This window comes from Nilaparvata lugens, chromosome 6 (assembly GCF_014356525.2).
Source record: "Nilaparvata lugens isolate BPH chromosome 6, ASM1435652v1, whole genome shotgun sequence".
Taxonomy (NCBI): Eukaryota; Metazoa; Arthropoda; class Insecta; order Hemiptera; family Delphacidae; genus Nilaparvata; species Nilaparvata lugens.
Window position 1 is genome coordinate 52,295,829 of NC_052509.1, and position 27,788 is coordinate 52,323,616.

General features: G+C 33.9%; 2 protein-coding genes across 4 annotated transcripts; one reads left to right on the forward strand and one right to left on the reverse strand.

The window, feature by feature from the left end:
- LOC111064341 (actin-related protein 6) lies at positions 1 to 27,779 on the reverse strand. 2 transcript variants are annotated; one of them, XM_039431214.1, is made up of 8 exons: positions 27,359 to 27,779; positions 26,905 to 27,019; positions 24,740 to 24,932; positions 23,330 to 23,522; positions 22,606 to 22,804; positions 18,968 to 19,233; positions 17,650 to 17,775; positions 1 to 150 (listed from the first exon to the last, which is right to left on the reverse strand). In XM_039431214.1, the coding sequence occupies exons 1-8, from the start codon at positions 27,433 to 27,435 to the stop codon at positions 135 to 137; spliced, it is 1,185 nt and encodes a 394-aa protein (XP_039287148.1). In that variant the 5' UTR covers positions 27,436 to 27,779; the 3' UTR covers positions 1 to 134. The 2 variants fall into 2 exon arrangements, with proteins under 2 accessions (XP_039287148.1, XP_022207751.2); XM_022352059.2 differs by lacking the exon at positions 1 to 150 and adding an exon at positions 5,106 to 5,285.
- On the forward strand, positions 10 to 16,846 carry LOC111064340 (tryptophan 5-hydroxylase 1). 2 transcript variants are annotated; one of them, XM_039431212.1, is made up of 12 exons: positions 10 to 117; positions 1,026 to 1,122; positions 2,144 to 2,248; positions 4,516 to 4,732; positions 5,167 to 5,264; positions 5,576 to 5,643; positions 6,004 to 6,054; positions 8,794 to 8,939; positions 10,754 to 10,889; positions 11,950 to 12,076; positions 13,075 to 13,304; positions 15,282 to 16,846. In XM_039431212.1, exons 2-12 carry the CDS (start codon positions 1,033 to 1,035, stop codon positions 15,541 to 15,543), a joined length of 1,530 nt encoding a protein of 509 aa, XP_039287146.1. In that variant the 5' UTR covers positions 10 to 117; positions 1,026 to 1,032; the 3' UTR covers positions 15,544 to 16,846. The 2 variants fall into 2 exon arrangements, with proteins under 2 accessions (XP_039287146.1, XP_039287147.1); XM_039431213.1 differs by lacking the exon at positions 8,794 to 8,939 and adding an exon at positions 9,935 to 10,080.
- Positions 27,780 to 27,788: the final 9 nt, after the last annotated feature.

Genomic DNA, 27,788 nt, shown 5'->3' on the forward strand with positions numbered 1-27,788 from the left:
ACGATCGACCAATGGCAGGGCAGAACTGAGTTCGGCGCAACAGGGATCCTTTTTCAATGAAACACTCCACTTCGGGTTACTGGTGAGACACCCCGCTCCGGAAAAGCTCCGTTCACTGTGAGTCATTCATTAAATCATCCACTTCTCCCTCAAAACAAATTGAAATGATTTTTTAAATAGAATTGATTTTTATCAATAAATGTATTTTGACTGCAACTTTAATGTTGAATCTTTCACTAAGCCAATTGATATGCTTTGTCAAAAATATAATTGATCTTATTAAAAATAGTACTATTTTGACTACAACTTTTATATTGAAACTTTGAATTACTGATAAGATGTTACAGATAATAAATTCATCATAGTTTTTATAGAGAACTTTCATGTTGAAACTCGAATTACTGATAAAATCTTATAGATATAAGTTCAACACTGGTTTTAGAGATGCTGTGGGGTTTTCCGTAATGGGATGAAAATATGATAGATTGTGGTTTTCTACTCAACTATAATTTATTGTGCAAATAGAATTCCCGGACCGAATATAATTCGGTGACTTTATTTATTTATTGAACAAGAACAAAGTTACAAAGATGGTATAACATTATAAGAATCAGTTTTCTGTAGGGTTTTTAGTGCAGCAGAACATCTTTGAAGTTTCGTTAGTATACTGCTGTACACGTCAGTATGGGAGTTGAGTTGAAATCCAATCCAATTGTTGGCTTGCGGACAATGGACAGTGAAATCGATAATAGCAGACTTCTTGTTGAAGAAATATACAAATCAATGAGGTTTAATGAATGCGATATACAAGTCCAATATTATAGAACAAACATAAATTTGGAATTCAGATGGGTTGATTAAATATGTGGAATGGAAATAGGCTTATATGAAATAGAATTTTATTGAATCGAGAAAATATTGAAATATCGAAAAATAACATGCTCCATTTCACAAGATTTATATCAATTGAAATACTGTATTGTGACTATTATTCTATAAACAACATGTTATTTGGTGTTTGCTAGGTAAATCATGAGTGGATCAGGGAAAAGCTTGCTCGGACTGTGGCTGTATAGAACTGGAGAGCAATGGGCGTTGAAAGATAGCGTTACCAAAAAACAGGTAAGAGCATAAACTTATAAGTCTTAAGATTAAAACCATAATACACCAACAGACTGAAAGAGAAATATTTCTATGTATATAAGCGAGTTTATTCTACAGCTCGAGCCGTTTCTCGAATCTGCCATTTATTTCGATTATTCCTATCACCCTGGACAAGTTTCTTATTCATCATATAAGTATACACCAGTTTGTTCCACAGTTTGGGCGGTCTACCACTCCTTTTTTCAGGTGGATTCAAATCCAGTATCATCTTGGGCCACCTATCATCTGTCATACTCTGTGTATGTCCCAACTATAGCCTACAAGGCGCTTCTTTTCAATCTGCTCTAATGAAGTGTCTACTTTCCCTATCCAGTAATTTCCCTCATCTCAGTATTCCTCACTCAAGGACTTACTATTCTTAATATGGTTAATTCGTCAAGTACCGTGACAAGTATCTTTTATTCTTATGGTTAATTCGTTAAGTACCGTGACAAGTATTTTTTATTCCATCTCAATTACGGTATCGTTCAACCAAGAACGATAAATATCGGTGAAACTACCACTAAAGTTTGTAGATCACAGATACAAAAAATTGAATAAATCTGCTCTGCAATGAATAAATAAATATATTAACCAATGTATCAAGGACTTTGATTATTCGATCCTTGTGTGGATGTGAAATTGAAAAAATAAATGGAATATTGTTGTAATTGTGCAAGAGTCGATTTGCGGAGACTCAAATTCAATAATTTCACGTCAAGTCTTGTGATTGGGTCACTTTCTAAAACTGACGTAGGCTATTGATAATTCTAATGAAAGGCATATTGAAATCAAATTTATTTTCTTTGTTCAATGAAAATGAAAAGTTTATCAAAAATATTGTGAATAAGGTATAATCAGGTATAAAACACAGCTGAAGTCCTCAAGTGATCAATATACCTACATTTTTGTGAATTAATTTCATTTCCAATTAAATTGGAGTGACGAGCACCACACAGAAGACTATTTGTGATTATATTGTCCGTAAATTACGTTGCAGTTACCCGGAGAATGCTCCTCGGCTAGCCAAGAAGGCCACAATTCGGTCATATTCTCGCTGAAGAATCAAGTCGGTGGCTTAGCAAGGGCTCTACAAGTATTCCAGGTAATTATCATCGAGCAATATATTTAGATAGACAATATACACTAAAAATCAATAACTATTTATGTTATTTGAATCCTTTCTTCTCAGCTCACCCCACAATGAAGTCTCTTGTTGTACAGGGTGACACAGAATAACGAGAACTTTTAAAAACGCCATAAAACATTAGTGGGAAGGGCAAAAATGATTTTATTCAAACTAATGTAAAGTTCAATACTTGCCATTTGAGAATTATTGATAACATCTATCACTTTTTGACAATTACTTCTTTCAAGATGGCTTCCTCCTGCATGAATACACTCTTGAAATCACTGACACTGTGTGTGTCTACTGTGACGTACTATATGACTCTTTAGTATCTCTATTTTGTAAATATAAGACTCATTGGAATAAAAAGAATTTAAATTCAATTTCAATAGAAAATTAGTTATTTGTCAGAAGAAACAATCATATTAACAAATATGAAGAATAAAAAATTGATATACAATATTATTATCATGCCGTGCTACCAATTTTTCCTTAAACGGTTGGAATAGCATTTAACACCTATCACCTAAGGAAAGTTGTCGGCTCCAATAAAATAGATTCTTGATAAACTGTGAATGGATCTATTGCCTATGAATGAGAAATCCAGTTTTCAGAGCAAATTAACTTATAATCTTCAGATGAAAATTTTGACAAAACACAGAAATATACAAAGAACAATAACTTACAAGCCTAATGATTTCAGAGTTATTACGAACTAAAAATACTTATCTAGTTTACAGTTGAAACACAGTGGCTAATGGCTTGACAATACAAACCGCTAAATCTGACCAAAACAGCACAAAATTTTATATAAAACTCAATTTAAAACATTAATAAACGAAAATGATTTGGAGCAAAACTCTACGACAACAATACTTGTAGCAAGCCATTTTTCAGAAGAGAAGGAAGGGCTGAACAGGAAAAGCAAAGTTGAAAGTCACCAAACCAACGCCCTGTTCAATATCGATCTCCACAAACACGTCATCAAAAAATTATAACTTATAAGTTTAGAATTCACATTCTACATCTGTTCTCAATAAAACTTTAATTTGAAAATGTTATTTTAAATTTTTATATATATATCATCTCTATTTAACTAAACCATTTATCTTTTTAATTCTGTCAACCCAGCCTCGGTGACACCATGGAACAATGCAACAAACATTTACGATAATAAATTCTCCGTCAAAAAGTTTATCCGTCTATTGATAACTCTGACATTTACTATAAAGTTCCATAGATCTCGAATTGAAGATTCGATTTAAATGTGAGAAGAAAAATGTAATATTACAATCATAATGACTCTTCTAGAGTTAAATGCTTCCTAACATTCTCTATGAAGTACTTTGATGCAATGACTATTTGGATTTATTGAATAAAGGCTACAATTAGATACCTACAATGGATTATGCAATGGATCACATATATGAATGGAAAATACATGTAAACAATAGCAATAGCTTCCTCCTGCACGAATACACTCTTGAATCTGTGTTGAGATTCCTGAACGATTGCTGCAACATTTCAGCTGGGATATTGTTGATTTCATTTTGAATTGTCTGTTATGATTCAATCACAGTTATTGGTGAAGTTGTAAAAACGTTTGATTTGAAAAAGCTCCACAAACAGAAAATCGCAGGTGGACAGATCATGAGATCAGGAAACGCAGATGTTGCAGCAATCAATGAGGAAGTAAAATAATTGACCAACTTGACCAATAACTGTGGTTGAATCATAACAGACAATTCAAAATGAAATATACAATATCCCAGCTGAAATGTTGCAGCAATCGTTCAGGAATCCCAACACAGATTTCAAGAATGTATTTATGCAGGAGGAAGCAACTTGAAGAAGTAATAGTGAAAAGGTGATAGATGTTATTAATAATTCTCAAATGGCAAGTCTTGAACTTTACATTAGTTTGAATAAAATCATTTTTGCCCTTCCCACTAAGGGTCGTTTGCACAGTCAAAGCTTAAACTGAATTCAATCAGCTGGTGGCTTAAACTCAAAATGAATCACATTATAACAAACGAGACTTGATACGGATTTAATCCAGTTTAAAATGAAATTTAGTTTAAACTGTGCAAACGGCCCTAAATGTTTTATGGCGTTTTTAAAGTTCCCGTTATTCTGTGTCACTCTATATTTTCATTAGAAATGTGTATTTTGAATGTTTTTTTTGTATTTTGATTTGTACTTTTGAGTTGAATTAAATAAATAATTGATTGATTGTTGTGTAGGACCTGGGCATCAACGTGCTGCACATAGAGTCGCGGCGCTCGGGACGGAGGGAGTCCGAGTACGAGATCCTGGTGGACGTGGAGTGCGACAATCGTCGCATGGAGCAGCTGATGACTATGTTGCGGCGGGAGGTGGCAGCTATCAACCTCGCCACCTTTGAGCAGGGCAACGATTTGCCGCCCCCGCCCACCCCACTCTCCGCCACTGCCAGTTTCGGTAACTCACTACATCATTTCAACCTTCCCTGTTTCATAGGGTGTGATCACATTGAATGCGAATATGGTTATGCATGACCAAGCGTGCTGATGAGGAACAAAATCTGAAAAGTGCTATTGAAACATTTGTGATATTACATTTTCTCAATAAAAAATCGAATCTTCAATTCGATATCTAAATATCAATAAAGCTTGATAGTCAATATCAGTGTAATCGATATGTGGACTTAACATATCACGGTAGCACGGCACACGTTGTGTGAGTTGCTCTTGCTGGTGCGTTCAGTGTGAGCAGCTACATGCAAGTCACACAACGTGTTTCAATAGCACTTTCCAGATTTTGTTTTTCGGCTCATGCATGACGTTTAATTATTATTACTTCTATTGTATGTTGTTTAATGAAATACATGAACAAAATTTCTGCTTATTCCTCAGATTTTGACGACATTCCTTGGTTTCCGAGAAAAATATCAGATCTTGACAGAGCCCAGAATGTCCTCATGTACGGAACTGAGCTTGACGCTGATCATCCCGTAAGTAGTTCACTTCAATTCCTGACAATAAACAAGAGATAATGCATTAACTTATCAATATTAGATGATATCATTATTCATCATTGTTGTATCATGAATACAATTCAAATGAATGGTCATAATTTCACGTATGTGTCTTAAACATAACAAATTTAAGAATTTAAAAATTGTATAATAATTTGACTTTCATTGATCAAATGTCAAGTGATTCACCCAAAAATCAACAGTATAAAAGAGTATGTTCGTGTTTCAATGAATCCGAATGGAATAAAATGATTCATAGCATTATAACATTATGTTCTATTGTCCAGGGTTTCAAGGATCCTGTCTATAGGAAACGCAGAGAGCAATTCGCTAATATTGCCCACAGCTACAAATAGTGAGTAGGCTACTATAATACTTACTACAATAGTAATATAATGTGTTATGAATTATGTGTATTCATTCTTATAAATGAATTTCAACTGATACAAGACATGTAAATCTATTAATGCATTCAGTAACTGAACCTAAAAGGATTGACTATCTGATAAAAATTGAATTTAATGGGAAATGCCAACACGGTTTCTCTCAATTAAAAAAATATGAATTATATTTTCACAAATTCAGGCGTCCATTTTTTTAAAACAAAGCAATAATATCAGAATAGTACATGACATTGCTAATGTTCAAGTGCATGATTGATGTTATAATTATATAGGTTTTTTGAATGTTGATAATAAATACATTTATTTTACAGTGGACAATCAATACCTCGCGTTCAATACACAGAGGAGGAAATTAAAACTTGGTAAGGCTTAAAACAATTTATTCTATATCCTCAGGAAACATGATTATACATTCTTTCTATATTAATTCATTCCCTATTTTTCTTTTTTATAATTTTCTAATGTAAGCTCTACACTTACATTACAAAGGAACATAAGACAATCAATAAAAATGTGATCTTTTGTGAGTTTTTGCAAAAACATTTTGCACAATGAATTTGTTGCTCTTAAAATTTATCATTGATGAAGTGAAATTTGTTTTCTTCAAGGAATGAGGAACTGCATTTGGAAGAAGAAATCATCTAAGAAATTGAGAGTGGTATATTAGTGGAAGAATTAGCAATAGATTGAGGTTTAGTGCAATTAAAATTATTCTTTTACTTAGAATCCAGTAGGCCATGAATTATTAATATTTAAACTTGATAAGGAGCCACACATATTTAACAAGTAAAGATTAGTTCTACAAATAAATGTTTTACGAGTTAAATCTCTCATATTAATTCTAAACCCGTCACAAACACAGTGAGTTGGAAGTTCTTATTACAAGAAATCGCTGGAATAGAGTAATCAACTCAATTGAGAAGGGTAAGGTCGTGGGTGGCTGGAAAAAAGAGGGTTGGGAAAGCGAGAAAGACAAGGATAACCAATGAAGAAAGAAAAGATTTTAGAGACGAAGCCTTACTCCTCAACTGAATCTGAGAGCCGTTATCCGTCATAAGAACTTCTCTCTTTCTTTGACGTTCGTGCCTATCCAGAAACGAAGACAATTTGCTACAAAACTTATCATTTCTCTAGGAGACAGTCTGATAAATGCTGCAGAAAGACTGCTAGTGATTTTCAATTACAATACAAGGAAAAAATGTTCTCTGAATGTAGCAGTTCTGTCTGAACTGAGTTACTGAACGCCATTATACAAATAACAACTTCTACTTCTTTCTTGGTTTTCAAGTTATTGATGAACTATTTTCAAAAAGAGGATAGACATGATTGAATATATGGTTCAATGAGATTTCATGATCACTTTATCATGCTCATTTTCCTATAAAAAGTGATTTAAAGATTAAAAAAATATTATTTTTAATTCGTCAACTTTTTAATTAAAATACATAAACTTGAATAATTACTATAAATTAGCAATAGATTGAGGTTTAGTGCAATTAAAATTATTCTTTTACTTAGAATCCAGTAGGCCATGAATTATTAATATTTAAACTTGATAAGGAGCCACACATATTTAACAAGTAAAGATTAGTTCTACAAATAAATGTTTTACGAGACAAATCTCTCATATTAATTCTAAATCCGTCACAAACACAGTGAGTTAGAAGTTCTTATTACAAGAAATCGCTGGAATAGAGTAATCAACTCAATTGAGAAGGGTAAGGTCGTGGGTGGCTGGAAAAAAGAGGGTTGGGAAAGCGAGAAAGACAAGGATAACCAATAAAGAAAGGAAAGATTTTAGAGACGAAGCCTTACTCCTCAACTGAATCTGAGAGCCGTTATCCGTCATAAGAACTTCTCTCTTTCTTTGACGTTCGTGCCTATCCAGAAACGAAGACAATTTGCTACAAAACTTATCATTTCTCTAGGAGACAGTCTGATAAATGCTGCAGAAAGACTGCTAGTGATTTTCAATTACAATACAAGGAAAAAATGTTCTCTGAATGTAGCAGTTCTGTCTGAACTGAGTTACTGAACGCCATTATACAAATAACAACTTCTACTTCTTTCTTGGTTTTCAAGTTATTGATGAACTATTTTCAAAAAGAGGATAGACATGATTGAATATATGGTTCAATGAGATTTCATGATCACTTTATCATGCTCATTTTCCTATAAAAAGTGATTTAAAGATTAAAAAAATATTATTTTTAATTCGTCAACTTTTTAATTAAAATACATAAACTTGAATAATTACTATAAATTTTCAATAGAAAATTAGGTACTTTTCAATACAAGATTAGTAATATTCGTTGAAAAATCATCAAAATAACATTCAATTATCACATTTATTAGCATGTAAAGTTTTCTACTAATCACATAATTTAGTGTTTGAATGATGTTTACAGACTTGAATTATTTACTTGAATATCCCATGTAAATTAATTTACAGACATTTATCTTGTTGAAAGGCAATTATTTGTTATTTGAAGAAGCTGTAGTTTTCTGTAAAGTGTGAAGTTTTTAGCTCAAAAATTTCTAGTTTAATTCAAAATTTAGACTTTTTGAATACCGTTATTACTAAATTACTGTTCTAGATTTTTTGATTTTAGACTCTGATTCAAAATTTACTCGTTTATCTGAGTATTGAAGAGCGTAAATTGTATTTTGAGAAGTGAAAGTGACATAATCAACATTTTGATTTGGACAGTATAGTATAAATTGGAAATGGGACAGTTTTGGGCATGAGCCAGTTGTGCCTTTCCTCATGTTAAGTATTTGTACACAATGTGATAAATAAATAAATAAGAGTTATCAATTGAAATACAATACCGTAGAAATAACGTTCTCTCTCAAACATAATATATATCGGTATTTTTTTACCTTGTTTTCAAAATAAAGGAATCTGTTCCTTATCAAAATATCTTTAGTCATACTAAAATATTCCCCCAACTTGAATCATCAAAAATGTTTGAGTGTTGTATTTTCACATTATGTCGACTGTGACATGCATATTTCTATATATTTTATTATTGCTAATTGTATTCAAGCAGAGAAATAAAGAATTTGAATATGTTTGAAAACTTTGAACCGTTTTTCAGGGGAACAGTGTTCCGTGAGCTGCACAAGCTGTACATCGTACATGCCTGCAAGGAATATCTTGAAAACTGGCCCGAGCTTGTCAAGTATTGTGGATACCGTGAAGATAACATACCGCAGCTTCAAGATCTCAACACATTCTTGAAAAGTAAGCTTTCATCCATTATTGCTTATTGTTATTCATCAATAATTTACTTCAGTTATCATAAATTATGAAGCAACAACATACTATCAATGAAGTGCATAGAGATCAATGATTTCTGAATATAATTTTCATTCCATAAAACGTTAGAAAGATTCTCCTACATAATCTAGTAAACTTTGCAGGTCCAGCTATAATTTTTCAATACAAGATTAGTAATATTCGTTGAAAAATCATCAAAATAACATTCAATTATCACATTTATTAACATGGAAAGTTTTTCTTCTAAACACATAGTTTAGTGTTTGAATGATGTTTACAGACTTGAATTATTTACTTGAATATCCCATGTAAATTAATTTTCAGACATGTATCCTGTTGAAAGGCAATTATTTGTTATTTGAAGAAGCTGTAGTGTGAAGTTTTTAGCTCAAAAGTTTCTAGTTTCATTCAAAATTTAGACTTTTGAATACCGTTATTACTAAGTTACTGTTCTAGATTTTTTGATTTTAGACTCTGATTCAAAATTTACTCGTTTATCTGAGTATTGAAGAGCGAAATTGTATTTTGAGTAGTGAAAGTGACATAATCAACATTTTGATTTGGACAGTATAGTATAAATTGGAAATGGGACAGTTTTGGGCATGAGCCTGTTGTGCCTTTCCTCATGTTAAGTATTTGTACACAATGTGATAAATAAAAATAATAAGAGTTATCAATTGAAATACAATAACGTAGAAATAACGTTTTCTCTCTAACATAATATATATAGGTATTTTTGTACCTTGTTTTCAAAATAAAGGAATCTGCTCCTTATAATATATCTTTAGTCATACTATAATATTCTTCCAACATGAATCATCAAAAATGTTTGAGTGTTGTATTTTCACATTATGTCGACTGTGACATGCATATTTCTATATATTTTATTATTGCTAATTGTATTCAAGCAGAGAAATAGAGAATTTGAATATGTTTGAAAACTTTGAACCGTTTTTCAGGGGTACAGTGTTCCGTGAGCTGCACAAGCTGTACATCGTACATGCCTGCAAGGAATATCTTGAAAACTGGCCCGAGCTTGTCAAGTATTGTGGATACCGTGAAGATAACATACCGCAGCTTCAAGATCTCAACACATTCTTGAAAAGTAAACTTTCATTCATTATTGCTTATTGTTATTCATCAATAATTTACTTCAGTTTTCATAAATTTTGAAGCAACAAAAGACCACTGGTGAAGTACATGGAGATCAATGATTTCTGAATAATAATTTTCATTCCATAAGACGTTAGAAAGATTCTCCTACATAATCTAGTAAACTTTGCAGGTCCAGCTATGATCTTTCAATAAAAACGTTTAGCTATAAATAAAGTTCGTTTGAAAAGAACTCATTCCCCACACACAGACTCAGTCTTTGTGGGAAATATTCATAATTTAATTGATTTTATTTACAAAATGTTTTATTTACTGTTTTATGGGTGATTTTTATTAATTAAATAAATCAAATAGAATGTACTGTATAATTGTTTATGATTAGTGAATAAAACACTATTAGATTTGATTTTGATTTGAAGCATCTAAATTTGAAAATCTACTTTGTGAAAATACTTGAGGACTGAAAATTTTGTGAATCAAAGAACTACAAGACTTAACCTATTTCGGACTGTGTTATCTTATTTTCCTCTCCCTATCATTTTGATAATGTACTTATTGTATAAATGAATAAATAAATATTAAACTTAGTTTGAAATAATTTTCAGCTAGAATATATTTGTTGGCAGTAGTATGAGAATTCAAAGAAAACATGATTGTGTTTGCAGGGAAAACAGGATTCCAGTTGAGACCAGTAGCTGGTTATCTTTCACCGCGCGACTTTCTGTCTGGTTTGGCTTTCAGAGTTTTCCATTGTACACAGTATATTCGCCACAGTTCCGATCCCTACTATACACCTGAACCGTGAGTAAATTTTTCATTATTCAAATGGAAATCATTTCTTTTTTTAATAAAGAATTCGCAAGACCAATGGGTATTATGGAGTCAATATCACCATAAAACATTTTCAGTCATTTTAATTGAATCACCATATAACTTTCAGTTGCAGAGAAGGAACTGAATAGTGGATATAGCATTGGAGGTTGCAATCCTCCTGCAACCAAACTCATCTACGCGCACTATTACTATGTATATTAGTAGTGTGATATATTTTTCTACTCGAGCCCATAAGACCAATGTGGTGGCAATTTTTCTACAACCATCCGCTTGAGGCGCTAGCAGTCCATACCACACTAGATGTGAAATTACCCCGTACCAGATTCTGATGAATGTGAAAGTCTGCTATCTGCTCTCCCATGAGTATATAATCTTTTGATGGGGCTATATTATAATATTATAACAGCCTCAATAGCATGATGTAATAATTTATCACTATGATAAAATAACATAATAAATATCATGTCCAATTATTGTTTTTATATTTTCGAAGCAAAACAAGTAGGTCCAATAAAAAATGGACTGTCCTGAATTATTTTTGTGTTGTAATATGCAATCTCCATTTGTCCAGGAAACATGAAATATAGAATAATTATTTATCATTTTGTAAAAAATTACATTGTTTATCTTTATCAGAGTTGAAAATTCTCAGCTGCCAATTACGGCATGGTTTCACTTGGAGAATGCTTTGTTTGGATGGGCTTTTATTGCTGTGTAAAGATAGAATCAGAAATTGAATAAATATTTGTTTTAATCATTAAGTTGAACTCTTACCCCCGTCCCCACACATCAGACGCGTGTCAATTAAGGTACCAGTTATTGAAGATTATATTGTAAAAACAGCTACCCCCAGTATTTTCAATCACCAGCCGCCACTGATGTACATATCACATTTTCAGTCATTTTTAATTGAATCACCATATAACTTTCAGTTGCAGAGAAGAAACCAAATAAATAAAATTACTTTCACAATAATTAACAATGAATGTACAATAATACGTATCATGTACCTTCTTGAATGTTGCAGTGACTGCTGCCATGAACTATTGGGTCACATGCCACTTTTGGCAAATCCAAGTTTCGCTCAATTCTCACAAGAATTGGGATTGACATCTTTGGGCGCTGCTGATGATGACATTGAAAAACTTGCAACGGTTTGTATCATCACATTATTCCCCATAGTACCCATTAAATATTCCCTAGAATCATAGTATTCCATTCAATATCAATGAAGTTTCCTTATTAATAATTTGTTGGGATTCATTCATCGTGAAGAATAAATACCCTTACACGGAATACAGTTAAATTAATGCGTTATCAGCACACATATATACGTAAAACTGGAAGCCCCAATCAATTTTCAATGTTTTTAGTTGAGTAGATTTTATAATATGGTGATGAATCAATGATTAATTATCATTTTCATGAGTATTATGAAAATAAAAGTAAAGTTTTATATTCATTTGGAATTTGTGTGGTTCTACACTTCTATGGCTGACGAATAGTGTTTTTCATTGCTATATTATAATGTAAGCCTAATGTAGTTTGTGTAAAACTTATACTTTCAATAAATTAGAATTTTAACAGTGTTATCTTAACGGTTCAACCAAACAGGTTATCACGGTTCAAATAGTAAAGATTAGGCTACATGTAAACTAAAATAGTTAGTAGTAAATGTGAGTATTTATAGAATATATTTTACTTATTTCAAATTATCTCAAGCCAATGACTAAATGTTATTTATCATTTGATTTTGTGGAGGTTTGAACAATATTCAATCAATCAATTCGTTCGTTCGTGTCAGGTTTGTGCCAATATTTGGATAATTATCTACTGTTTTAAAAGTTTTGTCATTGAAAATAAAAAGGTCCTGTCTTGTGCATGCTGGAGCAAGACAGCTTTTCAACAGTTGGCTATCTGACTGTATATCAGCACAGTCTCAGTGCTGGTCGTCAAATTGCCTCCAGGTTGTGCAGTTTGCTCTTATACAGGCACATTCAGGTCTGAGACGGTTCAGAGTCTTCCACTTGCCATATGGCATCTCTGCTCCTGTTCTCTCCCATCAAGTAATCCTGTTCTTCAATCAATCAATCATGTACAAATATCATACTTATATGAGAAAGCACTTATAATGGATGGGGATCTGTTGCAGCTGTATTTCTTCACGGTGGAATTTGGACTGTGCAAACAAGATGACACGTTGAAGGTGTACGGAGCTGGACTGTTGTCATCAGTGGCTGAGCTGAAACACGCGCTCACTGCTGAAGAGAAAATAAAGCGATTCGATCCAGAGATCACTTGTCACGAGGAGTGCATTATCACATCCTATCAGAACTCCTACTACTATACCGACTCGTTTGAAGAGGCTACTGAGAAAATGAGGTGAGCCTGGATCCCTGTTTACCAATGAATTTTCAGCTAAGCATCAACAGAAACCCGGAGAACCATTCATTATTAAGGCATTGTTTGAACATTGGTAGAGTAACACTTTAGTTCAGGGTTTAGTACCTACTTTGGTTTAGTTTGGTTTATTCAATGTGCGAATGAGAACAAGTGATACTAGTAGGGTTTCCACGGTTTTTGTTTCTGCTCCTTAGAACAAAAATGCATTGAAAAGAAGGGCTTTAACTATCTTCTTGAAATGTATGAATAAAATAGAATTGCAGTACCCTTTGAAAATAATGAAATAAAAATACAATTAGAACTAATTCAGGACTACTTTTTTGTATTTATAAAATAGGGATTTAACTATATTTGTTCAAGATATACAGTTAAAAAGAATAGGCCAATTTTGAATGCCTTGGAGTATGTTTGAACTGTTTTGAGTTTTTTTATACTTCAAGTAACGAAATTCAAAAAAGTTAATAAGAAAGTTTAGTCTATATGACTCAATGTAAATTAATTTACAACATAGGGCCTAAACATAATTCATAGGAAAACATTGGAAGACTATTTATAATGTAAAAAGCCTCTCAAGTCCTGATAGAACTAAAATAAATGCGCTGCTCAACGTCTCTACCTTGTAATTGATGTAAGCAAGTATCAAGCATTGATTTCTAAATTGGTAATTATCGACTATCCTTTGCAAAGTTAAGCTATTCGAAGCATCTCCCTCAAAGTAGTTTTATATCAATCTTGATAATTCATTTGAGGAATATTAATGTATCCTGTTGATTCATTCTTGAAAGAAGAGGTTATTAGAAAGGGAATCGAAGAGACATTATTTAGGTTGAAACCCTGATGAGTGGCCTAGGTTTGTGCGCGGGTAATGAGACGGGTGATGATGAGAGATGAGTGGACCTACAGTTCAATTATTTATTATTAGTGAAACATTATGAAAGTGACGATCTGTTGTGGCATTCTCATTGATATGTACACCGTAAAATATAGTTCACACTAGTTTAAAAAATTGAATGATTGATCTTTCATTTACCCTAAAAAGCTGGTGATATGATCTCTTTCTGCTCCCTCTGTGCCTCTTAAACATTCTCTTCATATAATTCCACTTCTTTCATTACGGTATCGTATTGAGCGTATTGTGTGTATTCACACACAACAGTGACAGTGTCAGTGAAAATATAATTCCCATGAGTTCTAATTGGACTGTTCTCACTCAGCCCGGTCGAGTGAGTATGAATAATACCATCAGAACTTATTGAAATTATATTTTTACTGATATGTGAAATAATCGAAGTATGTAATGTACTTTCCCCATATTGTATATATATTTTTCATGATTAAATAAATACCTCTGACATGGGTTACATGACTGTTCAGTGTCATTGTGTGCGAACCCAGCTTTGTTCAATTCATGATTATCACTGTGAACTGTGCCATGGTATGAAACGAGTTATTCGAATGTTTTTGACAGAGAATTCGCGTCATCATTATCATTCATTCCATTATCATTATCGTGTCGATGATTAACTCTGTGATATGAAACGTGTTATTCGAATGCTTTTGACAGAGAATACGCGTCATCGTTATCATTCATTCCATTATTTATTTATTCTTATGGCTTTTATTGGCAGAGAGATCCTTTTGGATGTTCTGCCTTGCCGTATAACCCAATGTAATTTCCTATTAACACTCAAGTTTATAGGTTATGTATTGGGTTCTTCATGTTTTCTCACTAAAAGTTGGCACTTTCACTTCTTGAGTTTTCATTTTATAAAGTTAAAAATCAATAAAACTCATTTCTAAACACAAATTCACATTTAAAAAGCAAACAAATATAAAATTTTGAAGATAATATTGAACTGAAAATTTCACATATTAAAACTCCATTATTATCATCGTATTGATCAACATATAATTATCTCTGTAATATGAAACGAGTTATTCGAATGTTTTCCACAGAGAATTCGCGTCAACAATCAAGCGACCGTTTGGCGTTCGCTACAACCCGTACACACAGAGCGTCGAGGTGCTAAGCAACGCTAAGAAGATAGCGGCACTAGTATCGGAGCTGCGAGGCGACCTCTGCATTGTGAGCAACGCATTGAAGAAGATACACGAGCAGGACGAAACGGTCGACGTGGAGGGCATCGCAAACATGTTGCACTGCGACCTGCACATCGACACTGAGAAGGAAAAGAATGACAACTTCCACAAGACTTAGATCAGACAAGGATAGCCAAAACTATGTCATAACCTAACGCTTAATCCCAATTGAAATCTTTATTGAGTTATCCATGACTGAAATATCATAATGAAAACACAAATATGTGTTATTATTTTATTTTTGACTAGTAGGTAACCCGAGCTCCGCAAGGGCCAAACTGAAAACTTGAACTACTGAAATCTTGAAGAATTAAAGATAAGCCTATAACCATCCTCGGTAAATGAAGAATCTATAAACAAAATTTCAAGTCAATCAATTCAGTAGTTCAGACGTGATGATGTGAATTTCGTATCCCGTACTAGTAAAAGCCAATTCTTTCCTTAATCATATTATGGAAGATCTATTGTAAATCTGAATTGAAATAATCTCGATTGGTTTGTATAGTCTAGTTGTTGGTGACAATAAGTAGTGGAGTGGTTGACATTTATTTATTCATTTGAAAAGGCTTGGAAACAACAGGCTTTGACAGCCCAATCCGATTCAGAGATACAAAGTGATACAAGGAATTCTGTACTTACTTCGCAACATCAGCAAATAAGAGTTAATCAAATTGTAGAAGGGTATTGACTTTCTTGGTGGGGGCTACTGGTATTTAGGTAAAAACTAAAAGTAAATTCAAGTTGAAAAAATTATTTTGATTTTCATGTAGAAGGGTAATACGAGGAAGTCGATACAGAAATTAAATCTTCAACTATAGTAGCAAATACTATCGTGAATCTCAACCATTGGACGTTTTTTATTCAGTCCTGTTATTTATTCATATTCTAGGGAATATTATAATTATCCTATTCGAGATCATCTTTCAATAGACTATTGATAATATTCAATTCAATTGGAAGTACTAGAGTTTGGAGACTTAAATACATGATGATGTATTAAATATTGTGAAAGACATGATTAACATTAAAAACTTTCAATTAACCAAAGCTTATTGAAACCATCAGCTTTAAGTGGGTTAACCTTTTTCCTTTACATAAGTTACTAGATTAATTTACTTTGAATAGTCTATATTAAAAAACAAGACTATAATTAAAATAAGTTTATTGTTTAATAATGTAATTTTATATTGATCATCCATTTGCTGTTTGGCTATCATGCTAATAATTAATAGATTCACAGCATTCACATTTTTTATCATCTATAATAATTTACGTTGAATTAAGAAAGTGCGACTGAGAGAGGTTGAGCATGTAATAATTTTAATTTGAATAATATTGTAATTAAATACTACTCATGATTCTAGAGCATTGTAGAATGAATAGTTGTAGATCTGGATGACAAATAAATATTGTGAAAGCAATCTTTCCCTTTAGTCCTTTCAAGTCTATTTAATAATACCTTCAAGCCTGTGATTAGTCTTCAATTGAATGGTGGTAGAATTAGGAGTTTACGTTGGTACGTTTTACCGTAGACTAAGCATACGCTGGTGTCTATTCGCATGCCTTCTCTATGGTTTTACACTAACTTATAACTGGCATATCAGACAGATATAGTATTTATTACTATCGTATTTCAATATAACTTTTAAGTGAAAAATCACTCACATTCTTTGGTGTGGCGACGACCGTTTCGTGCTGGTATTGCACATTCTCAAGCCAGACAGAAACATAGTATTTAGCCTACTTGTAGTGAAAATAAATGCTTTCAACACTAATTAGGGCTACAAAACTTTCTGAATAGAGAATAAAACTTTCTGTGTAAGTCTTTACACAGAAGAATTAGACATGACGAGATAATAACTTTTATGCTGCATCTACATGTTGGCCCAATAAAGGCCAATGCCGACCAGCGCCAGTATATGGATGGGTGGTTTGCCAATGATGGCTACCGCTGTCCTTCATTGGGCACTGGTCACATTGCAGGCTGTGCCAAGCTTGGACAGCGACGGGGCCAAAATGTAGAAGCGGCATTAGCCTCTCACTGAAAAGTCACATTTGAAATACATAACAAATATTACAAATAAATTAATTGTATAACCATTATGATTCCACAGTTGAGTGACGTTAGAAACGTTAGGGAATCAAACTGAAAAATCAACAAGCCAATAAAAAATTAATAAACTAATATTTATTCGTACAAATCAATAAAAATTGGAATGCTCACGTATCGAATTTTTCAAAGCACAATGCATGTCCTTCCTCGTCATATTCCTCTTTGGAGACACAATATGTGTAGAATTCCGGGTCTTGACTGAGAACAGTTCCACCTTGCCAAGCGTATGTGATCGGGCTAGAACAAAGCAATACACAGTTATAATAAATGTAAAACTTTTTGGATAATGTAATTTATGACGAAAACTATGAGAAATTGTAATGTAGATTGATGGAAAATCTACTAATTAAAAATGTATCTAATATGAAGAAAATGTCTGAATCAAAATCATACCCCAGGAATGAGATTAATGGGTGAATGATGAAATGTGAATTATTACTATTCTGGAATGTTTATAAATCAATTAATCAATGTAACAATTAATCAATGAAAAAGTGCAACGGAGCACTGAAGAGCATTTTCAATTTACAATTGTGTTGTGCGTGATGGGGTATTTTTCCTTCACGAAAAAACACAAATAGAAATTGTCAACGACTTTTCATTACAATACAATATTTATAACAGAACCTGGTTTTGCGGCCTCACCAACTGTCTTATCAACTGAAAATTGTTGAAAAATCTATACTGCAAAGATGACTCAGATATGGAGAAGTTGTCTACCTCACCATAACACCCGAGGATCAACAAAATTCAGTTTACATGGGTCCGAGGAAAGTTATATGGATGAATAAATAAAATAAATATGAAAAAGTGCAGTACCCTTTTATTAAAACATTTTAACGACTAGTTTCGACCATTAGCCATTTTCAAGTTAAAAACTTGAAAATGATTTTTAACTTGAAAATGGCCAATGGTCGAAACTAGTCGTTAAAATGTTTTAAAGTTTTTAAAATTTTTTTAATAAAAGGGCAACACAAGTTTTTATTATTTGAATAAAGTAGCCCATATGAGTGATTTAATGGATTACATGTACATTACTCCTACTCCTCTTGAACAAGGTCTACAGATAGAGGTAATTACACCAACGTACATTTTGGTCCAGGACTCAATATGTCTATTCCATATTATGTGATTATAACAAAATATTATACTACACTATTTATATGATACTGGACTGTATAATTATACTAATAATAACTATCTTTATACTATAATTACTATCTTTATACTAAGAATAGGTTAGCTGTTTATTAGCTCCTGCTAACAGCAAATAAACAAACTTTTCAACAAGCAACAAAATGGCCGCTTGTCTTGACCTCTTTCTATAGACCTTGCTCTGGAATGGTGAGGCACATGGTCGTATAAATAAAATGTGGGTGACATGTGCTGTAAATGGATGACCAATGTGAGGACTAATTACTATCCTTACTCTTCGGGAATGGTGACTCGCACATCGAACTCCTCCGGGGTCATCGACCTGAGCTCCCGTTGCACCCTCTGCTGGAATCCGGGGAACTTGGCGCATCCGCCCACTATCAGCACATTGTTGAAGAGATGCGGCCGCACCTCCTCGGGGCAGCTGGCCACACTGTTGACGATCGCCTCTGTGATGCCCATCTGCGAGATGCCGATGTCCGACGGACGAAGCAGCACCTCTGGCACCGCGAACTGCTCGTTATTCAGGTGCAGGATTTGCTGCAAACCATTTTCAACTGTTTTTACAAACCTATCAAGAAATCACATTTCGGGAGTGTGGAAGTGTCGCTAATCCCAGAAATGGACTTCAACGAACCATGAGAACTTCAGGAAAATATCGAAAGAGTGAGGCAGTCAGATGTGCGTTCTCCCCGGCGTTCGACTCGCGAACACGCAGCTGCTATGGCAATTTCTGACTCCACTGTTCGTCGAATTTTCCATGAGGCCCTTCAATTTCATTCTTATAAATTGGCTGTTGTTCAAGAATAAACTGAACGCGATTTTGTTGACCGTCAAAATGCATGTTATATGCTGATTGACAACCTGCCTGGAGACGCGCTCATTTTTTCAGTGACAAAGCTCATGCGATTTTTTTCATGGGGTTATTTGAAATCCTTGGTTTATGTCGATCGACCAAGGACCATAGCACATCTCAAGAACAACATTCGCGACGCCATTGCCAACATACCGATTGATATACTGCAACGAGTGGATACAAATTTCAAAAGTCGACTTCATCAGTGTATGCGCAATGGGGGTCGCCATTGATCTGATGTCATTTTCAAGAATGCATGAAGAAAAAATCTGGATATTGTATTCTCATATAAAAAAAGATTAAAACAATAACTAAAGTACTTTTGCTTTTATTGACCTTTCAAATCAGTAAGTTTCTCTGACGCATCTTGTATAATGTATAAAACTAGATGAACATACTTAACCTAACCTAACTAACTTAAAAGGTTCTGTTTGATAAGGGTGAAAAAATTATATCACCTTATCAGGTGAAAAAGTTGGAGTTGGGTACATTAGAAAGACTAAATGCTTGAATGTCAGGGCCTATTACAATGTTCGGGAGTTTCTGTACGACGACTTGACTCAGATGTTGTCCTGTTACCCAGGCATGTTATAGTCTGTTTCATTGTTTGAAACCTGTGCTGGATCCCACACACTACATAATCATGTGGTGTTTTTTTTTTGTATTATGAAGCCATCGATTCCACAAGCATGGTGTAAAGGATGGACAAAAAGGTAGAGGCCTTGAGATACAACTTGGAACTTCGACCCCCACCACATGGGACTCAACTCTTCAGGGTCGAGGTGAGAGTATGGTCATTTTGGCCTCAGCAGCCAATACCTTCACTTCCAACATTCTCTACACTAGGAAGATGGAAGGAAGATGTGTGAGAGAGACATTGGGCCATATGAATAAAGTTGAGCATTTGCTTATACTTCTAAAATATGGAGCATTTGCTTCATTTTCTATGAATAAACATGAGCAAAACCTTTTGCTCATGCTCATCAAAAAAATAGTTTGAGCATTTGCTCAAAAGTAAAAGCTTTTGCTCAAAATTGTATGAATAAACTAGAGCATTTGCTCAACTTTTGAAGCAAATGCTTCAAAAAAGGTGAGTCTACTCTGGAGCAGCTTTTCACCTTTTGCTCAAAGTAAAATGGCTCAACTAATTCGTGTGAGTAAGAGGAAACTATACCAGACACGATCACAACCAATAGTTGAAAACTATAAAACTCTTTTTAGATTCAACCATGATATATATCACCATTATTCCTGGATAAATACAAAAGACACCCATCCGATATGAAGATAACCATCACAGAATAGGAAATAGGCATTTAAAAAGATGAGAGTGTAGACGATTATAAGAAGGATATTGATATTATAAGATATGCTAGAGGTTATTATAGAGATGGCATTTTTTCACGTTATTATTTCAAAATTCTAAACTCAACTAACCTAGAACTCAATTCATAAATAGAAAACAGAGCAGACGACGCAAACACAAGCGGTGTCTCCTAACTTGCATATAAACACTAGCGCTTACGTGAGCTATAAAAACAAAGTAAGGCCACAAAGGCGAATCAGCTGATGAAAAATCTTTAAAATACCTGAGCATTTGCTCCAGAATTCAGGAGCATAAGGTAAGAGTATAAGGTAAAGCTTATTCATATAGAAATGAGCAAATGCTTATGCTTCTACCTAATGCTCATGAGCAAAACCTTATGCTCCATGCTTTTGCTCATGAGCATTTGCTCTGGTTTTATTCATATGGGCCATTGTCACCCCTACAGTAACTATATAACCAGGTAATATAGTTAGGGCCGGTTTCCGAGCTCGGGATCTATAAGTTCTGGACTTACAGAGTCCAGGACTCAAATAAGCTCTCGGGTCTAAATTGACTTTCTGAGTCACGATTTTATCTTCTAAACTCCGGAGTCTATCAAGTTCTCGACTTATTTGAGTCCAGGACTTTAACGCAGTAGACATGAGGGAAATTCACAATATTTTGCTGTTGTATTGTTGGCATTATAGCAAAACGAAACAGCTGATTGCAGCGGGACAATTCAAATGAGCATGCTCTCCAAACTATTTTATAAAAATACGTTTCGATTTCTTTGTAGGCCTATTCAAAGCAAAACCTTTGAAAGGTGAATGAATGAACATTTTTTCATTTTACGTTACGCTGTTATTGATCATTGATCCTAACCAGTGATTTTGGAATAAAAATTACATTAGGTTATTTAGTTTGAAAACGTATTTGTTTCGAAAAAACTGGAGTAATAAATAATTATTATTATTATTAATATGTTGAATATGACATTGATTAATAACATTCAGATTGGAATATAAATTCCAAGGCAATCCTTGTATTATTTTGCTTGAACATTTTTAGGTTAAGTCATAAAATGAGGTTAGTTTATTACGCACAGGCCTAATTCTGATACAATTATATTCCAAAATGAACTTGCAAACTATAAATTATGAATTTAGATTGACTAATCCAAATAATTTAGGTATTCCATGACATCTATTTGGCTTTTTATCTACTCTAAAACAATAACTGAATTGTGTTTGCTCAGTTAAGTCTAGAACTTGAATTTAAACCCTCTCAGTCGAGGGTTTAAAATCACGCTGTTTTAAGTCCTGGACTTAACGATTTTTGATAAATCCTTGACTCGGAAAGAGGCGAGAATCTAATTCAAGTCCTGGACTTATAAGCCCTTCACTCAGAAAGCGAAATTATAAACTCCAGGGTCTAACATAATCTATAAACTCCAGAGTCTATTTAAGTCCTCAACTACGTTAACGCTCTGACTCGGAAAGCCAATTTTCTGACTCCAGAGTTTAAAGCCAGTTAAAGTCTAGAACTTAGCTAAATCCCGAGCTCGGAAACCGGCCCTAGTTAGTGTAGTCACCCCTACATCACTACCATTCCAGCCACTCTTTTACCGTTTAAAGAGTTCAGGCTCATGTTACATCTTGTAACCTCTATTAAGATATGAGTTCTCCTGCATACTGAGAATAATTTTGTGAGAAATTTAAGTGAGAGTAACAAAAGATTTAAAAATACTCACATGACCTCCCTCATCCGGCTGGCCGGCTGCTCTAACGTAGCCGCGTCTTATTGATGTGAAATCTGGAAGAACGTAGTCTCTGGCCTTTTCCTTCGAGTGCTTTGCAGTTTCCATGTCTCTGATGAAATCTTGTGACACGTAGCATGCGTCTTCTTTGACTTGATTCATAACGTAGGTCTCATCCATAACATGTAGTTGTCTGTTACATCAAAGTTAATAATAGATTATTTATTAGAATGGAAATGAATTGATGTTGTGATAAAGTCAAAACCACTGATTTATTACAACAACAACCACAACATCACTTTCACAACAAAACAGAAAGATTATTTTTACGATATTGAAGAATGAGATAAAAATTTACAAGTGAGCAACAAATGTGCATGACTTGAAAGATAGAAAGCTTTGGATAATCAAGATTTGGGAATTGAGATTGAACTTTTATCATTGTAGTGAGCACAAATAATAATATTATAACATATAATAAATAATGTATTCCATCTACATAGTTATAATGTAATCAGTATCAAACCCATCTAATTTTATATGTAGCTATAAAAGTCAATAGATTCGAAAAAAATTATTTGATAGGATGATTGTATGCCACTAAAAGTTGATCGGGTTGAGAACAATTTATTTTCCAACCAATCTAACTTATAAATTTTTTGATAGGATACTTCGTTTCAAAAAAGATAGGGAGAGGAAGATTACTATGATCACTTACCTGTAAGAAATGATCTCTTTTAAATGATTGGTCAAAACCTTGCCACCCACATCAATTCTTCTGATTCCAGGCTTGTACTTTTTGTCCTTGATATAGGGTGCGATATGAGTGAAACTGTAACCTGTGTCTACCACAAGACAGCACAAAGCTTGAGGGTTATTCTTCCTGTAGTTGTAATTGCATAGATCCCCAGCTGTAAGAAGATATTAGACGTATTTCAAACATTTAAATAGGGATATCTCACAATAATACATAACACATAAATAACACATTAATATTATAATATTTCAAATATTAACAAACAGTATGTCCCGGGAATAAAATGTACATTGGGCCATATCTTCTAAGATATTTGCAACTACGATCAGACTACTTTATATGTGTATATATATAATTGTTTTCAGAGTACTTTTTCCTTTGTGTGAATTTTTGTCAAAAGTCGTCAAAACAGCTGTTCTACAGAAGAAATATCTCGACTATGACTGTGTTCTTTTTATAAACTGCTCTAACTACCTACCTCATGCACGAGAAGGAGGTTACAAAGTCCATTTCTCAAGGATGGGGTGGACCCACCATTAGTTTCCCAGGAAAAAGACTCATGCCAGTTGATAGAGCTGATAAATAACTATACAGGGTATGAATTTGAAAAAAAATCGGTCAAGTAGTTTTTGAGAAAATCGTGAAAAACATGGTTTTTTAGTAATTATCTGACATTTTTCTCAAGAATATTACGGAGCTCCTGCAATTTTCCCAGAAATGAGACTCATGTCAGTTGATAGGGCTTATAAATAGCTTACCATGGTATAAATTTGAAGAAAATCGTTAGAGCCGTTTTCGAGAAAAACGTGAAAAACATGGTTTTTTAGTAATTATCCGCCATTTTTTCCGCCATCTTGAATTGAATTTTATTGAATTTCTTATTGTCGGATCCTTATGGTATAAGGACCTTAAGTTTAAAATTTCAAGTCAATCGGTTAATTAGGAATGGAGTTATCGTGTTCACAGACATACACACACACACACACCCAAAAATCATGTTTTTGGACTCAGGGGACCTTGAAACGTATAGAGAACTTGAAATTAGGGTACCTCAATTTTTTTTGGAAAGCAATACATCCTTACCTATGGTAATAGGGCAAGGAAAGTAAAAAAATCATGTTTTTGGACTCAGGGGACCTTGAAACGTATAGAGAACTTGAAATTAGGGTACCTTAATTTTTTTTTGGAAAGCAATACTTTCCTTACCTATGGCAATAAGGCAAGGAAAGTAAAAATTTATGAAAAATGTAGGCTTACTATAAATAGCTTGATTTACATTAATTCTAGCAATGACTAAATTAAGTTTACGATATACAACACATAATTAATTTTATATTAACTGATACATAATACAAATAAAAACCAACATACCATTCATTTTCAGGAGCGACTGACATTCATATTCTTCGAAAAATATTTCATGCATCACTTCTTGAATGGAGTTAAAGTTGAAATAAGGTTCAGTTACTATCAACGGTGTTTCAGAAAAATTGACAGGACAGCATTCTTTGCTAAATATGTAGTCCCAAACAGTCTTTTGTACTTCCCAATTTAGTAAATAACCCTGAAACAAATAAACCAATATTGTAATCATTCTATGAAATTTGAATCTGAAATGAAAATTTATTCTTCACTATTTTTACACATTAATTTGATTGGTGATATTCAGACACTCGAGATGGTTGATGCTTTGAACAAATCAATTGGTTGAAGCCTCCAACATGAGATGAGAATGCTAAGCGCTAGATGAATGAAAGAGGAGACCTAGACATCTGGATGGCCACAAGGAGTGGTGCACTGATGATCTGGCCATACTTAAGGGATCATGCTCACCCCCAAAAAGATTGACTTTGCAAGCCCGGATGACTTTAATGGCTTCTTTGTGAGTTCGGTTAAGGACATAGTGGGTGCCCTGCAGGATGCTACAATTGCTTTATTAGAGGGAAGAACCCAGCCAGGACTGGAGCATCTCTCCTTTTTTTCGACCAGCTGCCTTAAGGAAAATTATAGAGCTTCCTTCAAGCCCTCTAAAAGCCCAGATAAGTTTGGCATGTCTGTGAGCATGCTTCGTGAGGTTGTGGATGCCGTTACAGTTCCTCTCTCTGCATCTGTCAACGAGTGCTTGAGGTCTGGAAATTTTCCTGATTTCTTGAAGACCTCAAGAACTGTCCCGGACTTCAAGAAGGAATGTCATGAGAGCCTTTATAGCTTCAGGTCAATCTCGATAGCTCCTGTCTTTGGCAAGGTTATTGAAACAGTGATCAAGCCTCGGCTAGTCGTTTTCTTTGAGGAGAACGGTCTGCAATTTGGCTTCCGAGTTGGGAGATCGACAGTGGGTGCTGTAGAACATAGCTAAGCGGCCTTGATGCTGCCTTCGAGGATGGTGAGTCTTTTGCTCTGGCTCTATTTGATCTGAGCCAAGCCTTTTACTGCGTGGACCATGGCAATCTAGTTGGAAAGCTGTGTTACTATGGCCTAAAGGACTCTGCCCTTTCCATCTTGAGCTCATACCCTTCTGGAAAAAATCAGCTCATCTCCTTCCTGTATGGTACAAACTCCTAGACTCTTCCGGTGACTTTTGGTGTTCCTCAGGGACCAGTGCTAGGGCCTACACTGTTCCTAGTCATGAAAAATGACTTTAACGACGATAGTTCGCTTCCCTGGTTGGTATTAGTAATACCAATCTGACAGTGAATCTGAGGGGGTTGCAGAGTACCTACTCACTTCGAAATGCTCAATGTCAATGTTCCTCGATGTAGGCTAAGTAAGGCTCAGAACTTTATCCTGATATCGTTATTAAAATGTTTAACATGCTACCTCCATCTGTGCGTCATTTGAGTGACAGTGAGTTTAAGAAGAGACTCAAGTCCAGGCTGCGTGCCAGACCTTACTACTCCTTGAGTGAATTTTTCAAGAGTCTATGGTTGATATTTAGAGGCCATCACCGTGTTCAGCCATCTATGACATTATGTTTTATTTTTTGACGTCACAGTGTTGTCAAAAACGTTTGTGTGAAGTATGTATATTGATGACCTACCAGCGCATCTGGCTGGCTAATGGACCTACGAATGAGGATTAGAATAGTTCCTATCTGATGTTTGCGAATGATACTCTCTACGACAACTCTACTGACGATGGGTGCTGAGCTTGAGCGGGTTTTGGAGGCCTCTGCGAAACATATTCAATCTGCAACTTTATGGTTCCTGGCTAATCGATTCCAGCTGAATGAGGGAAAGATCCAAAGGATTATCTGCAACTTGTCACAAGAGCTGCATGACCCTCAGAATCCAGTGAAGCTGCTGGGTTTTGCCTTGGACTACAAACTCAGCTGGAACATTCATATACTGCTCCGCTTTTGTAGTAGGTGACAGACTCTAGAGTTCTAACTAGCAACTTATTTAAAATCGATGATGAAAAATTCACTTCAATAAAAGCTTATGTGAAAAATATTTCTTTGTTTAAAGTCCATAATATTCTAAGCCATAAATTATTTGACTTTTTCAGAAATTAGGATTAATAATAAAAAATGCTAGTACCTTTTGGAATGGCAGAATATAGAAGAGACTTGAAAGATCACCACACTCATCCACTTGATTACCAATGAATCGGCGTCTCTGGGCTTTTGCTTTCACGATGCAGTTTGGAACAATTCTGAAAATTAAAGTGCAACAAAGAAGGTTTAATAAAAATTTAATATATTTAACACCACAGATATAGAACACCAAAATTTACTTCACATTATCGTATTAGTACATTATTTATGAATATTTTACATTTTTGTAAATCATTATATTCATTTTTTTTTTGGTAATAGCTTAGGTATTTTGAAACGGGCCCTTTATATCTTCACAACAGTAGGCCTACTACTAAATTTAGTTTGTCAATGAGAAAAAATTGGGATAAGAAAATCGATGCAATATTTCATGTGCATTAGTATAATGTAAAATATTAATATAGGCCTAAGCATTTGATAACTCAAAAATAACTTACTTGGGCTTTTTTGCTTTTGAGAATTCAACTTTGGCAGAGTAAGCACCATTGTCCAAAATGAAAACATTTTCAACCATTTTTAAATTGTTTTCTTTACACAAGTGTTCAGAAACATATATATTACACACTTTTATAATAATAAAAGTATTGTTTTATTTTCTAATTCAACTTTGTTTACATTCTGCCCATTACCAAAGAAACATAACCACAAACAAACCACAACCGACAATCGAACCGGCAGAAATGTTAGGTTATGTATTTTATAAGTAATATTTTGATATTTAGTTTGCATTATGTGAGTATTATTTATTGTAAGAAATATTATTCAATTTATATTATGTATTTCAAGACATAATTACCTACTATTTTTGGCAGATACAATTAAATTTTGATGTTTTCAACTTATATTTTCATGGTTGGCACTAACAAA